General features: G+C 38.0%; 2 protein-coding genes across 3 annotated transcripts in view; both read left to right on the top strand.

Annotated features, from left to right (window-relative positions):
- The window catches only part of LOC117954201 (E3 ubiquitin/ISG15 ligase TRIM25-like), a 23,598-nt gene extending 9,392 nt beyond the window's left edge, over positions 1-14,206 (top strand). Inside the window, exons 2-8 of one of the 2 annotated variants that reach the window (XM_034887788.1) lie at positions 8,166-8,837; positions 10,118-10,204; positions 10,303-10,536; positions 12,417-12,576; positions 12,662-12,712; positions 13,340-13,399; positions 13,485-14,011. In XM_034887788.1, the coding sequence (XP_034743679.1) occupies positions 8,253-8,837; positions 10,118-10,204; positions 10,303-10,536; positions 12,417-12,576; positions 12,662-12,712; positions 13,340-13,399; positions 13,485-14,011 (1,704 nt within the window). In that variant the 5' untranslated portion in view covers positions 8,166-8,252. Of the gene's footprint in view, positions 1-8,165; positions 8,838-10,117; positions 10,205-10,302; positions 10,537-12,416; positions 12,577-12,661; positions 12,713-13,339; positions 13,400-13,484 lie in introns of those variants that run through there. The other variant, XM_034887789.1, reaches the window with a different exon arrangement.
- On the top strand, positions 1,874-7,918 carry ftr67 (finTRIM family, member 67). The gene is made up of 7 exons (XM_034887809.1): positions 1,874-2,576; positions 3,373-3,468; positions 3,630-3,863; positions 4,847-5,006; positions 5,106-5,207; positions 6,160-6,258; positions 7,323-7,918. The coding sequence occupies exons 1-7, from the start codon at positions 1,977-1,979 to the stop codon at positions 7,388-7,390; spliced, it is 1,359 nt and encodes a 452-aa protein (XP_034743700.1). The 5' UTR covers positions 1,874-1,976; the 3' UTR covers positions 7,391-7,918.

Genomic DNA, 14,206 nt, shown 5'->3' with positions numbered 1-14,206 from the left:
TCTGAAAGGGAATATTTGATTTTAAGGGATCCTTTTAATTAGTACCTTATTGTTCTTATACTGACTGTGTAACACCAACATTTAAAGGTTCGGCTTCTTGAATGGAATTGCATGTCATTTTTAGAGACGGTGCTCAGATCCAAATTAACAGGCACATTAAGCAAATGTTGATACGAGGTTGCTGGCAACTTTTTGAAACCTGCAATGAACAACATACACTGATGTTAGGATAATGCTCGGTTTTTGGAATCTGGAACCTTCCCTTTAATGCATTAAAGCTTTATTTTGTGACCAAAGTATTGTATTGTTCTGTATGAAGAGGAAAGAAAATCAATATTTAAAGAAGATGTATTTAAAGATGTTATTTATGTTGTTAATACACTGAAAATCCTGTTTGATTAATTTAAGTTTGAAGATATTCACTGTCCTTTTGTTTTCCACATATTTATGATTGAAATGGGTTAATGTACCTGCTATTATTTGTTGTGTTTAAGTATTTAAAGGCATTTTAAATAAATGCATTGGAAACCATGTTTCTGTCCCTAAGCTTGCTTTTTAAGTGCTCCAGTATTTGCTCAATAATGCCACTGTTCATTTTTATATATACACACACACACACACACACACACACACACACACACACACACACACACACACACACACACACACACACACACAGGTCATCCGTATAGGACCACAATCCACAGTACAGCGTATGTAATTGTAAAAAAAAAAAAAGATGTACGTTATGTCTACTTTACTTCTTTACAAAAGAAATCATGTACCATATGCTGCATAACATATCTGCGAGCTATATTTGCAGATTAGGATTTGACAATAAAAAATGTAATTGCTATAACTGCCCAAATTAAATTAAAGTTAAAAATAATGTACATGCCAGTTAACCTTAACTGGACCTTAATCTGCTCCATTACAAATGACTTATACATGTTAATGCATCAGTAATAATACAGTAAAATGCAATATCATTAGTACCTGCTACATAATGTAAAAGTACATTTAGGGTTACGTTTGTACTTTTACACAAGTACAATTTTGAACGTTATACTTGTAATGAACTACAATTTATTGAAAGACTTGAGAACCACTGATTGGTCACCAAAGTTGCCAGCAGCAGCAACAATTCGACATCCGCATCCTTCAAAATAAAAGCGCCATCTCTACAAAAAGCACGAATAATGACCATATTCGACCTGCCCTTCATTACATTTTTTAATTTTAAGCATTGTATGACAGCCTAAAAATTAAAGGTTGGGCACCAAGCCGTAAGAACAAACACGGCTTAACACAAGGGCAGCAGACCTGAGAAAGATGATCAGAAGACCCTGGTCGATTGCCAAGGCTAGGAGAAAGAGCTATCCCTGAGGCTGAGACCTGGAACCCAGTTGGCGTAGTGTACAGGAACGTCGATCCACTATATGCCGAGTAGCATATATGGGCTACCAGCTTGTGAATTTAACCAAGGGATCAATTATCTTTAACCGTAATATATCCGATATTTACCCATAATGATAATGTATGTGTTATGTATTATCTAAATTTGCGGAATGTACTGCAGTAAAGTGCAATATTTGTCACTGAACTGTGGAGTAACATTATTAAGTATGGAAAATTATAGTAGGCCTACAAGTACAGTAGCCTACCCCAAAATTGTACTTAAGTACTTACAAAAACACAGATTCAAAACATAGAGAGACAAACTAATAGCCTACTAAAACTTTCATACCTTTTTTTTCCTTTTTTAATTGAGTTATTACGATTAAATCATAGACTACATGTCTGTATGGATTGAATGTTACTGATTAGGTGACATTATTTTGGAAATATTCAATTCTCTACAACCGTTTCCGGTGACGCCTCTTTCTACTTGTCACTTCCTGTAAACAAAGCAGCAGCTGTCTGTCAGAGTCCTTGTATTCGCTCATTTTCTACACTAACTTCAGCGTTTTTCGACGATGGCTCAAGGCGGAGTGGTCCTGGACAAGGATCAGTTCAACTGCTCGATATGTCTGGACGTGCTGAGGGACCCCGTGACCATCCCCTGCGGACACAGCTACTGCTCGGAGTGTATCCAGAACTACTGGGACCAGGATGACTACCTAGGGATCTTCGTCTGTCCGCAATGCAGGCACAACTTCAACCCGAGGCCAGTTCTCGCCAGGAACACCATGTTAGCCGACGTGGTGGAGAAATTCAAAAAGACTGGACTCCAAGAGCCAACGACGACGAGCGGAAGTCAAAGTTTCGCCCAGGCCGACGACGTGGAGTGCGACGTGTGCACCGGGAGGAAAAACAAAGCTGTGAAGTCTTGTCTGGTGTGTCTGGCCTCCTACTGCGACGTCCACCTCCAGCCTCACTACGAATCGCCTGCTTTCAAGAAACACAGGCTGGTGTCGGCCTCCAAAAAACTCCAAGAGACGATCTGCGGGCGACACGACAAGCTGCTGGAGGTGTACTGCCGCACCGACAAGCAGTGCATCTGTTACCTGTGTCTGACAGATGAACACAAAGGCCACGACACGGTGCTGGCTGAGGCGGAGATACAACAGAAGCAGGTAATTAGTTCAATCAAAGCATCTGATTGATTCAAGATAAGGCTGTTGATCTGCAACAGTACTATACTTTATTTTTCCTATCGACTATAGGGTCTGATGGTCTGCTTTTACACGTAACATATTCCTTTACTTCTCTTTTACAGATTGTATTCATGTATTTAAACAGCTAGTCTCATTGAGAAGTAGTAGTAGTAGTAGTAGTAGTAGTAGTAAAATAATTAATACTCAATCTTAGTATTGACAAACAGCACAGTTTACAAACAATAAATACTAGTGTTCCGGAGTAAAGAAAACAAGTACAAGTGGTATTTGTAATGTTTTAAAATTAAAACAAATATAAGATTTTAATTTAAAATCATTTTTGTAATGTTTACAGTTCTCTGGTCTAATGGGGAAAAAATGGATGGGGAAAAACTGAAGCAAAAGCCCACTTTTCTTCAGTTTTACAAGTAAAATAAAGAAGTCACAAATCTTTGAGACTCTCAAATCAAGATAGTGTGATAACTATAAAGCTAGTTTGATAAATAGAAGTACAATAGTTTTTTATCTACATCTGGTCTGATGGAGAAAAAGCTATTATACGGCTCTTTTCTATTTTCACAAAAGAAACAAAAATTCCACAGATCTAATATGGGGTTTTAAACAGCATGAACATGACCACATGAGCGATCTTCAAACCAGTAGTTGTTGTATTTGGCAAAATATAACATGGTGTTATGTAACAAATATGAAAGCACATATCTCTTTGATGTAAAAGTCATTTTAATTTTAATTTTTCTCTTTTTCTTTCCCTCAGAGGCAGCTTGGTGACATGAAGCAGAGCTCTCAGCTGAGAATTCATCAAAGGGAAAAGGGTGTCCAGGAGATCAGACAAGCCATTTTCTCTCTCACTGTAAGTGCCAATGTCCCGTTTGGTCTGATGTACAAATACAGTAGATCACAACATAAGTGCTAAAATGGGTCTGACCTCTTTCAGATTTATTCAACCAGTTCTTAATTTAACAATTGACACAGTGCCTTCTTTATGTTACATCTATATGTTTCTCCCTCCAGCGCTCTGCTCGGGCAGCAGCTGAGGAGAGCGACGCTGTCTTTACTGAACTCATTCGATCGATCGAGCTGAAGCGTTTCGAGGTGAGAGAGCTGATCAAAGCCCAGGAAAAGAAGACGGTCAGTCAGGCCGAGCAACTGCTGGACAAGATCCAGAAGGAGATCGCTGAGCTGAAGAATAACGAGGCTGAAATGGACAAACTTTCCCACGCTGAGGACCACGTCCATTTCCTTCAGGTAACAGTGTTCACATTGATACCACCAGTGGTGCAAAGTAACTAAGTACATTTACGTAAGTAATGTAAAGTACAAATACCTCAAAATTGTACTTGTATATTTCTGTTGTCTGCTACTTCATACTTCTACTCCACTACATTTCAGAGAGAAATATTGCACTTTCTACTTTGCTACAATCATTCATGACATCTTAAGTTATTTTCCAAAATAAGATTTTATATTCGAAAATATGATCAATTTATAAAACATCTTTTTCGTCAAGTAAAATATATACTAATTTTTAAGCTTTAATATTCCAAACTGTTTCAGTGCAAATTGGTTTGTTATTGTAAGTGTTTTCTAAATAATAATAAAATAGAATATGTTTTGCATAATGACTAGGGGTCACCAGACGCCTCCCAACACGATATCATCACAATACTTATGCTACGATACAATATTATTGCGATTTTAAACATATTGCAATATTCCGCAATATATTGCAATTTATTACCTTTTTTCTAACATCTAATTTTTCCCAATTTCAATTGATGTCCCCAAAAGGAAACTTGGTCAACATCTGTTTTATCTAAAAAGATCTCTCTTTTTTTCCATATTACTTCAATTTTATTGCTGCAAAATGGGATAGTCAAGCAGACAAATTGACCAACACATATGTAATAAAAGATCAATACTTGGCGTCTGTGTATCGATACAGTATTGCTACTGAAAATATCGCAATACTATACTGTATTGATTTTTTTCCACCCACCCCTAATGATGACTACTTTTAATATTTTAAGTATATTTTGCTAACAACACTTTAGTACTTTTTCTTAAGTACGATTTTGAATCCAGAACTTTTACTTGCCATGAAGTATCTTTATAGTGTGGGATTACTACTTTAATTTTAGTAAAGGATCTGAATACTTCTTCAACCACCGGATGGATACCAAACAGGCGGATTTATTCAGAACGCCCGGTCTCTGTGTGTATCTTTCCAGAGTTTTGAGTCTTTCCATGCTCCACCTGTGCTGTCAGCGTTGCCTACGGTCACCATTGACCCCAACCTCACCTTTGGCCCTGTGATGACAGCTGTGTCAGATTTTAAAGGACTGTTGCTGGAGGTCTGCCAGGGAGGATTTGTCAGCATCTATGAGACAGGTACATACAAAGGGCTACTGTATATCAAGTTTGTGTTTTTATCTGATACAAATTATTCGGTCAACTCTATTTATGTGATTTTCTCTTTTATTTTTTTAGTGAGAGATATAGTGATTGTAGGTTCTCCAAATCCTGCTGCACAGCAGGACACAACACAGCCTGGTGATGGTGAATCAGCTGTTCAAATGGAAGCAGCACTAGGTGAGAGTATAAACCTTTTCATGCATTTTAGAAAAGGATTTGCATTGGTCTGTCACACAATTACAGCTTTAAAGTAGCACCATGCAGTTTTGGCCATTTCTTTTTCGTTTTTTGCTCACAGGTTTCTCTCTAGAGCTTCCCCTACAGCTTCAGAATAAATATTTGGCAGATCCTCAGTTAACTTGTGTCTGACTCCTCGCTCGGTCATTCTGCCGTTTCCTCTTTCTCTGTTCCTCTGACAATGCTTTTCTAGCTTTCTGCTTCTTTTTTGCCGGCTCAGCCATGATGACGATAGTGTTAAAAACGCCATTGCTACCTTGTTGCCGATTCCTGAATGGGCATATGTGTGCAGTGCCGTGAAGCAATTTGTTACATCGCGAGACCTGATATCACGCGATACTTCCTGATGCTTCGGCTTGCAGCTCGCTGGCCCAAAGTTGCAAGGGTGTTTTTTTCGCTCACAGGCGCTAGAAAGAAGCGAGACGACCACCATTCAACTAACAAAAAAAAAGTCATATAACCATTCCAATGACTCCTAAACTGTCCAGTTAAGGTAAATTAAGCTAAAAAAAACTGCATTGTTCACCTTTAAATACTAGTGGTAAAACACCACACAACTTTGGGTAGCCAGGGATGCATCTATCAACCAGTACTGGCAAAAACATTTGATATGAACATCAATATGTACATGCATTTGGTAAATAAATATCAACTGTGTTTCTTTACATTGATCGTTTCCATTTAGTCGGTGAGATGTAAAATGTCTTAAATATGACTTGTTAATCCCTGCAGAAACCCTGTTTGTGCATCCTAACCAACCACAAACACCTTACTCCACATGTGTGTTTAGAGGAGAGTTTTTTGGAAGTGGAAGGATGGCCGTGCTGCAGACCCAGACCGTTTGGACAGCTGAGGCTGTGCAGTCACAGTGTTTTTCTCTTTGTGCTTGCAGCGATCCCTCCACCTGGCCTAGACCAGTGTCCTGTGAACCCTCTCAACCCTTTCCTCCCTCCTGGACATGCTGTGCCCACATTTGCCTTCTCACCATTTGGTAAATCGAGCTATTATCAAAAAGAAATGTATTTCAGCATGTAGAACCTATTTTACACAAGAAAACCAAATGTCAAACATATCACAAATGTTATCATTTTAGTGACAGACAGGAAGAGAGAAACAAATTCAGTAAGATATACAGCATGACATAAATGCTGCAGTGGTGGTATAAGTATTGCGATCTTTTGCTGAAATTAAAGTAACAATACCACAATACAAACCTGCAAAGGTCCTGCATTTATAATTTTACCTAAATAGAAGTACACTTAATATTAAAAGTATTAGTGTTATTATATTACTATACTATAAGTACTGATTACTAAGAAAGCAGCATTTTCATATGTTATATAGTTGAGGTGGAGGTAATTTTAGCTAGTTTACAGTATGGAGTATACTATTGGGTAGTTCAATCCATCATATTGTATGATTTGATCATATGTACTATAGCTGGCAACTATGTCTTTCAGGAAAATGAAAATGGAGTAAATGTACTTAGTTACAATCCAGCTATAATTGACTGTACAGTAGATGAGAGCTCACCTCGTCAAAACAGCTGTAACTCATCTGCCTCCTCTCAGCTTTTTTCTGTGCACCTGTCACTTTTCATTGTTAATTGTAAGTTCTTGATCACTTTGATCTCTGCATATTGGGATTTTGTGTCGAATTATGAAAATGTGAATATACTTATTATGACACTGCAGGTAACTAACAGGTGAGTTGTAGATGTTTTAATATTTGAAAATAAAATACATTTGAAATAAGTGGTAAAGGAAACCTTGTACTGTAGATTATTTGTCATTTGAGGTGATTTAGTGTTTAAAAAAAATACAATCTTACATAGACATCTTAGTGTATCTTAGGGTATATAATATAATATAATTAATAATATTATTAATACTGAAAATTGAAATGATTTCATTGCATCGCATGTTGCTGAATAAATGGTTCTGTATGCTTGGCCGTTACTACCCACTACAGATCAAGTCTAGGAATATATTAGATATTTGTAAAGCTCTTTCTCTAACAAATCTTTCCTTTTTTCTGCCTGTTCTTTCTACTTAGGCTCTAAACTCTCCTCAGGATCCAGACAGAGGAACCTTCAGCGCCGCGCTCACCCCCGGAGGAAATAGATTTGTAGTGGACATCAAAATCAACATTTACCATGCACCCACACGGGCTGAATGTCATTATACCTCAGTGCTCTTCTCTCACAAATCTGTACTGACACTTGTAAATTGTACATTTATTAATTTAACTTTTAGTATTATTTAATTGCTGTGTTTTGACCCATCAGCTATACTTGCATCTCACATTATACAGCAGGCAGAAAAGAGAAAAGGAAAGTATTTAATGCCACATTAGATCACATTGACAATGCATTTACTTGAGTACTAAGAAGCCTAACACATGACTGACTCACTACTTATCTTATTTCGGTATTTGAAAGGAAATGCCATTGCCATTTAGTGACGTTTTTGTTCATTTTAACAATGTATTGCTTTTATAAAAATGTTTCATTTTTTAACCAAAACAACATAATGCATTTGCTTTACAGACACGTGTAATATATTGTGATGTGTGACTATGCTAACATTAAAAAAAAGAAAGAAGCAAACACACTTGTAAAACTAGTCTTTCTCAAGTGTGCTGTTCATTTGCATGGAGTATGTTTACATGTCATTGTACTTTGAACAAATACGAGCATTGGGTGTCTGATGTAAAAGTGGAATAGCACGCACACAAACACACTGCAGTTCTTTTGCTTAAAAGGCTATGTGTCAAATAACTAGGTCAGTGCATGTGAACGCCCCGTACACATCGGAGAAGTGCTTCAATAGGTTGTTCGTTATCTGGGACAGACTATTTGCTGGTTCGCCGGTTGTGATTGGAGGCTTCAGGGTGCAGCAGGTGAAACCTGAGAAGCTGTAATCAGCACACCTGTGCTCTACGCCCATCTTTGTCCTTTCCAGTTTCTATTCGAAAGGCTAGGAAATGGCTGCGGCAACTATTTCTATTGAACAAGACCAGTTTTGTTGTTCGGTGTGCCTGGAGGTTTTAAGAGACCCGGTGACGATCCCCTGTGGACACAGCTACTGCTTGGACTGTATTGAAGACTACTGGACAAGGGCCAAGCAGAAAGGCCAGTACAGCTGCCCACAGTGCAGGCAGGTGTTTAATCCCAGACCTCTGCTGAGTAGAAACACAGTTCTGGCAGAAGTAGTAGAAAAGTTTCAGAGATCTGGATTTCAGGATGAAGCTCAACATGTGGCCAAACCCGAGGAAGTGAAATGCAGTGTTTGCACATTGAGAAAAAGCAAAGCTGTAAAATCTTGCCTTGTGTGCTCCGAGTCTTTCTGTGCTGTTCACTTGAGAGTTCACGAAGATCGCTTTCATGGGAAGGACCATAACCTGGTCCCAGCTGTAGAGCAGCTGAGAGACCAGCTGTGCCCACATCATTACAAATCACTGAGGCTGTACTGTCGCACTGACCAGCAGTGTGTGTGTTCCCAGTGTGTCAGAGAGAGACACAAGGGCCATGATGCAGTCTCAGTGGTGGATGAGAGATTAACACTACAGGTGAGTCTGAAAGTATGTATTTGATGTTGACAATGTACTTCTTAGCCTGTGATAACACTGTTTTCTGTGGTTCTAGAAGAGCTTTATAAAGTCTAAAATAACCTGGATTACAACACTATGATCATCAGGGTTATTTTAACTGGGGCCTGTGTGGTGTTTTGTGGGAATGACAGTGGTGGAGGTAGTATTCTGATATTTTACTTTTTTTGACTTGAATGAATACATTTGTGAAAAAATGTCATACAAGTAAAACTACAAAAGTATTAGCATAATTTTCTAAAGTACCCCTGATACAGAATGGCCCTTTTCAGAATAAAATACTACTATTAATGTGTAAACATCCCCCCCCCCCTCAATAAAGTGTTTGCTTAACTGATAAAAATACATCATTATGTTAATTTGAATCTGTAAAGTAACTAGCAACTTAAGTTATCAAATACATGTGGTGAAATAAAAGTACAATATTTCCCTCTGAGATGGGAAGTGAGGCTATAGTTCAAGTATCTCAAAATTGTACTTTATAACAATGTACTCCTGATGCTCTGGGAGATGCAAACCGGAAGTATTAGTTGCATTACGTTAGCTGTGGGCTATAACCTTTTTTTTTCTTTTCTTCTCCACTGTGGCAAATTAGCACCATTAACAGTATGCCAAATTAGCTTTTAGCAGTTTCAGTTTGCAATGTACGCATTGATGTAAAGACAGCTATCACTGGATTACTGCAATGCTGAAGAAAACATAAAATCGTGATGATTCTCTGGCAAGTTCTGAAGTTATAAGGAGAGACATTTGTTCTATGATATCATGGACGTTTATTTGCAATGGACACTGGATACAATGATATCCCCTGAAAGAAATTTAGACATGACATTTTGTCATGTCTAAATTTAGATTTGACTGAATCCGTGACCGAAACCACTATTTGACTAGTTGGAAATGCTTTTAAAACTTTCTCCATATAAAAGACAGTAGTAGGGTGACTAATTGTGATTATGTTTGTGGTTAAGTAACATTGAGATCCCTTTTTAAGAACATGTATTTTATAGCCTGGTGTAACAGCTTCAACATTTCAAATATTAAATAGGGGTGTGAAATGTGCCTATGGTCTACAGCCTAAACTTGTACTGTGATGTTACTGTGTCATAAATTTAGGTTGTTGCAATCCAACCCTTTGATTGTATAATCAAAACTTTCCATCTTGAAAGTCAACGGTGGAAAGAATTATTTGACTGAGCAGCCTGAGGGTCTAACTTGTGTGATACTCTTATGTATTCTCCCAGAAAAAACTCCAACAAGCCTCTTTGAAGTCTGTGCAGAAATTGAAGGACACGGAGAAGGAACTTAGATATATTGTCCGATACATTAAGGTGAGTGCATTTTCAATATATGATCTTTTAAATATGCTGTTGAAATAGGACATACTGCTTGCTTACACTAAAAAGTATCCTCCGTTTATCCTCCTCAGCACTCCAAAGAAGCAGCAGTAGAGGAGAGCGAGAGGGTTTTCTCCAAGTTGATCCGCTCCATAGAGAAACACAGCAGTGAGGTGAAGGCGGCGATGCGAGTCCAGGAGAGCGCAGCTGTCAGTCAGGCTGAGGAGCAGCTGGAGAAGATCCAGAGGGACAAAACCGAGCTCAGGAGGACATGTGCTGAGTTGGATAAGATTTCTGGCACTGAGGACCACATCAACTTTCTTCAGGTATGGAACCAAACCCGGCCAGTGATGTAGGCAAATGGTCTGTCTAACCACAGCAATGGCAAGTACATTTACTCTGTAAGTACTGTACTTTAGTACAATTTTGAGGTAGGCCTACTTGAAGAACTGGCCAGTCTGGTGCAGTACATGAGGACGAGATACACTGCGGTATTTATTGCAGCTGGTGGTCACGCCAGATACTGAGGACAACTTTTGATTTTTGACCCCCCCCTCCCTCTTTGGTAAGGGACACATTATTCCATTTCTGTTAGTCACATTTTATCTGTGAAAATTGTTCAGTTCATGTCTTAGTTGTTCAGTCTTTTAATGGTCATACAAATATTTTGTATATTAACTTAACATATGTTAAGTTTGCTTAAAATATAAGAGCAGTTGAAACTGACAGGACGTTTCTTTCTTGCTGAGTGTATAAGCTAGATTGGGTGTGGAGATGTAGTTTTTCTAATGTTACTAGTTGTTGCAACAGCATGTGGGAAAAAAAATGTGTTAGCTCTTACCTTTTACCAAATGCAACATTAAAGTGAAAAAAATTAATATTCAAAGTTTGCTAGGCCAAAAAAATAACGTTAATCTCGTGATTTTAAAAAAAGAAGCCGTGTGTTCAAATTAGCTCTTACCTTTTACCAACTGCAACATTAAAGTGATGTACAAATAATGCTTTATAATATATAATCACATTTTATGATATACATTCATTTGAACTGGGCCATTCTGCATAATGAGTAATTTTACTTTTGGTGCTTAAAATATATTAATATTTCCGAATAGTGGTATTGACACTTTTTACTTAGATAAGGTATGAGTATGTCTTTTGCCAATGCCTTAATATGCAAAATATTTAATTTGGAGACACAAAAGGTCTTGCATGCTTTTATCTCCTCAAACCTTTTGTTATTGCAAAAGCCTCTTCCCTTAACTACATACTGTTTACGCTGTACATCAGGCTTTACTGGAGCAAAGAGGCATGACCACAATACATTTGTTTTTAACCTTTTCACACTGACTCAGTACTTTTTTTTTTTTGATTTTCTTTTTTTAGTTACCTTTTCAGGCTCATTTATGTATTATCTAAGAATAACACTTAAGAATGCTTACTACGGCGTCAATTTATGAGTACTTTGCTGATGTAATCAATAAGACACAATTGTTTTAGGTGACTTACTTACAATGAAGTGTTAAGAAAGCTCTTAACTGGTCACATGATAAAAAATGCATGTATGTTTACAGCAAGAATAGCCAATCAGAGATAAGGATTTACCCCCCATTCTTCTTTAAAACACAAAAAACAAAAGAAGAACGCCTCAAATTTACACTGATTCGGTTATTCTGCAGAAATGTGTGATTTGTTTTTAATTTTTTAATTTAAATTTTGTTTCGGTTTCATCTCCATGTTAACAGGTCAAACTAACAACGATCAGAATTGTTGCAATATTTTTATAAATGGGGAATATTAAATAAAATTCAGATACAATAAAAATCATTTATTTGACGAAGTTATGTAGTTCCTAAGAAAACATTTAAAATAATCGACAGTCTAGTTTTATCAAGGTGTAACATTATCAAATACCTTATCCAAAATGCCAATCACTCTAGAACATTATTTTAGTCCCCTTAATTTAATTTACCTTTTTTACTTTTTTTTTCTATTGCCATGTGTGAAGCACTCTGAAAGCCTTTTTTAAAATGGTTAAGATGAGTGACAAACTTTAACTCAAACATGCTTCCTGACAGTCAACATGATTTTAAGTGCAGTGCGACTTTGGTGAACGTGACTCACAAAGTGATTCATGTCTGTTTTTTCAGGGTTGTTGCGTTATCGTTGAAAGGCTCCTCTAATTTGGTTGTGTTGCATTTCACCACAGAAGTGCAAGTCTCTTCATTTCCCTACGAAGACCGTGGAGAGGCCCAGCACTGATGCACTCCAATATTGTATGTATAAAACCATGAGAGGAGCCTTAGCTGATCTCAAAGACAGCCTGGACGAAACACTTGAAAAAGACATCAACAGGATCTCTGATAAAGGTATGAAGTCTCTTTAACACCTGATTACCACAAACATGGTTATTTTGTGAACAGTAAATACTGACGTTTTGTTTTGCATTTCAAGCCGTTTCACTGAAGGAAACCAGCAATCAAAGTATCTCTGAAAAGACTAAAGGTATGGAAGTTTCTTTAGTGGTTAAGCCCCTTCCCAGAACAGTAGTTTTCCAATCACATTTTATAAGGATTGTATTCTCCTAGCACAATATCATGTATGAAGATATCAAGTGCACGTTAAGGATCCTGTTAACAAAATTCAAGTTTAAGAATAAGCTGGCTTGGAACCAAAAATTGCTTAACTACAGATGATATAATCTCCCAGCTAAAGTGTACATTGTTAACTGCATATGTGCCGTGCCAGAAAGAAATATAACAGTAAAGAAGAAGTGGTTTAGTGTCTGCCAATGAATGAGTTGGGACGTTGGAGGGTCGCTTGTTCCAGAAGTGTGAATTCGCCTACAAATTAGCCAGAATATAAGTGAATTTACTTAAATTGTTTGTTTCAGTTTTCTAAGCTCAGGGATTGGATATTTCTTAGCTGAAATGCACATTGGGAGTTGTAGTTAACGTCCTTCTACTTTTTTAATCAAAGAAGAGAGCAGTAGAAAAGCTCCAACTGTGAGTCACCTAACATTGTCCTTGGGTAGAATGAATGGGAATTTTATCTCCAGAATCAGGGGCGTTTAAATAAATAAATTAGCTCTATTTTGTTTAATATGCGTTATTTTGTGCATCTGTCTAACAGTAAATGACACTGACGTACCATTCAACTCAGAACCAAAGACGAGAGCTGATTTTCTACAATGTGAGTACAATTTATTTGATAAACCCTAATTAACATCCATCTAACGAGTAGTTGGAGTCTGACGATGTGCATCTGTTGTGTCCAGATCACAATGATGTCACCCTGGACCTGGACACAGCCAACCCTTATCTAAGCTTCTTTGATGGTCAAAGAGAGGTGACCACACGTTCGGAGCCACAGCCATACCCGGAAAATCCGCATCGCTTCACCAGCTGGGCCCAGGTGCTGTGCAGAGCCGGGATGGCTGGACGATGCTACTGGGAGGTAGAGTGGGCTGGTAACGGAGGGGTTTCCATCGGCGTCTGCTACAAAAGCTTGGGCAGGAGCGGAGGAGGGAGTGACTGTAAGCTTGGACACAACTCCAAATCCTGGAGCCTGGACTGCTCTTACTCAGTCTGTTCATTTCAGCACAACAAGGAGAGTTTGACCATCGCGACGCAGTGCTGCAACAGGATAGGAGTGTATCTGGACTTCAGGGGTGGGACTTTGTCTTTTTATAATGTTTCTGATACAATGGTTTTACTCCATAAAGTCAAGACTACATTCACCCAGCCTGTATACCCAGGATTCTGGGTGGGTTTGAGCTCTACTTTGAGACTGTGCTCTCTTTAAATAACATGACCTCACTCCACCAACGGTTCTCAAGTGACTTTGTAAATTAGGGTTTCAAAATATTTATGTTGACTGAGAATAATAAAGAAACTGAGACAGAGGTTTGTGTTTAAAATGTATATTTTAATAACTCGTGCAACTGGGGAACAGTAGCAACACTTTAGTGGGTCAGGTAACAAGCTGGTGGAGATTGGA

This window comes from Etheostoma cragini, chromosome 12 (genome assembly GCF_013103735.1).
Source record: "Etheostoma cragini isolate CJK2018 chromosome 12, CSU_Ecrag_1.0, whole genome shotgun sequence".
In the NCBI taxonomy this organism is placed as follows: domain Eukaryota; kingdom Metazoa; phylum Chordata; class Actinopteri; order Perciformes; family Percidae; genus Etheostoma; species Etheostoma cragini.
This window is presented reverse-complemented; position numbering and strand designations above follow the sequence as displayed.

Excerpts from the sequence above, each read along its gene's own strand:
- ftr67 (XM_034887809.1), top strand. The coding sequence starts at position 1,977 with ATGGCTCAAGGCGGAGTGGTCCTGGACAAGGATCAGTTCAACTGCTCG. Across the intron at positions 2,577-3,372 it reads CGGAGATACAACAGAAGCAG|AGGCAGCTTGGTGACATGAA; the intron begins GTAATTAGTTCA and ends TCTTTCCCTCAG. Across the intron at positions 3,864-4,846 it reads ACCACGTCCATTTCCTTCAG|AGTTTTGAGTCTTTCCATGC; the intron begins GTAACAGTGTTC and ends GTATCTTTCCAG.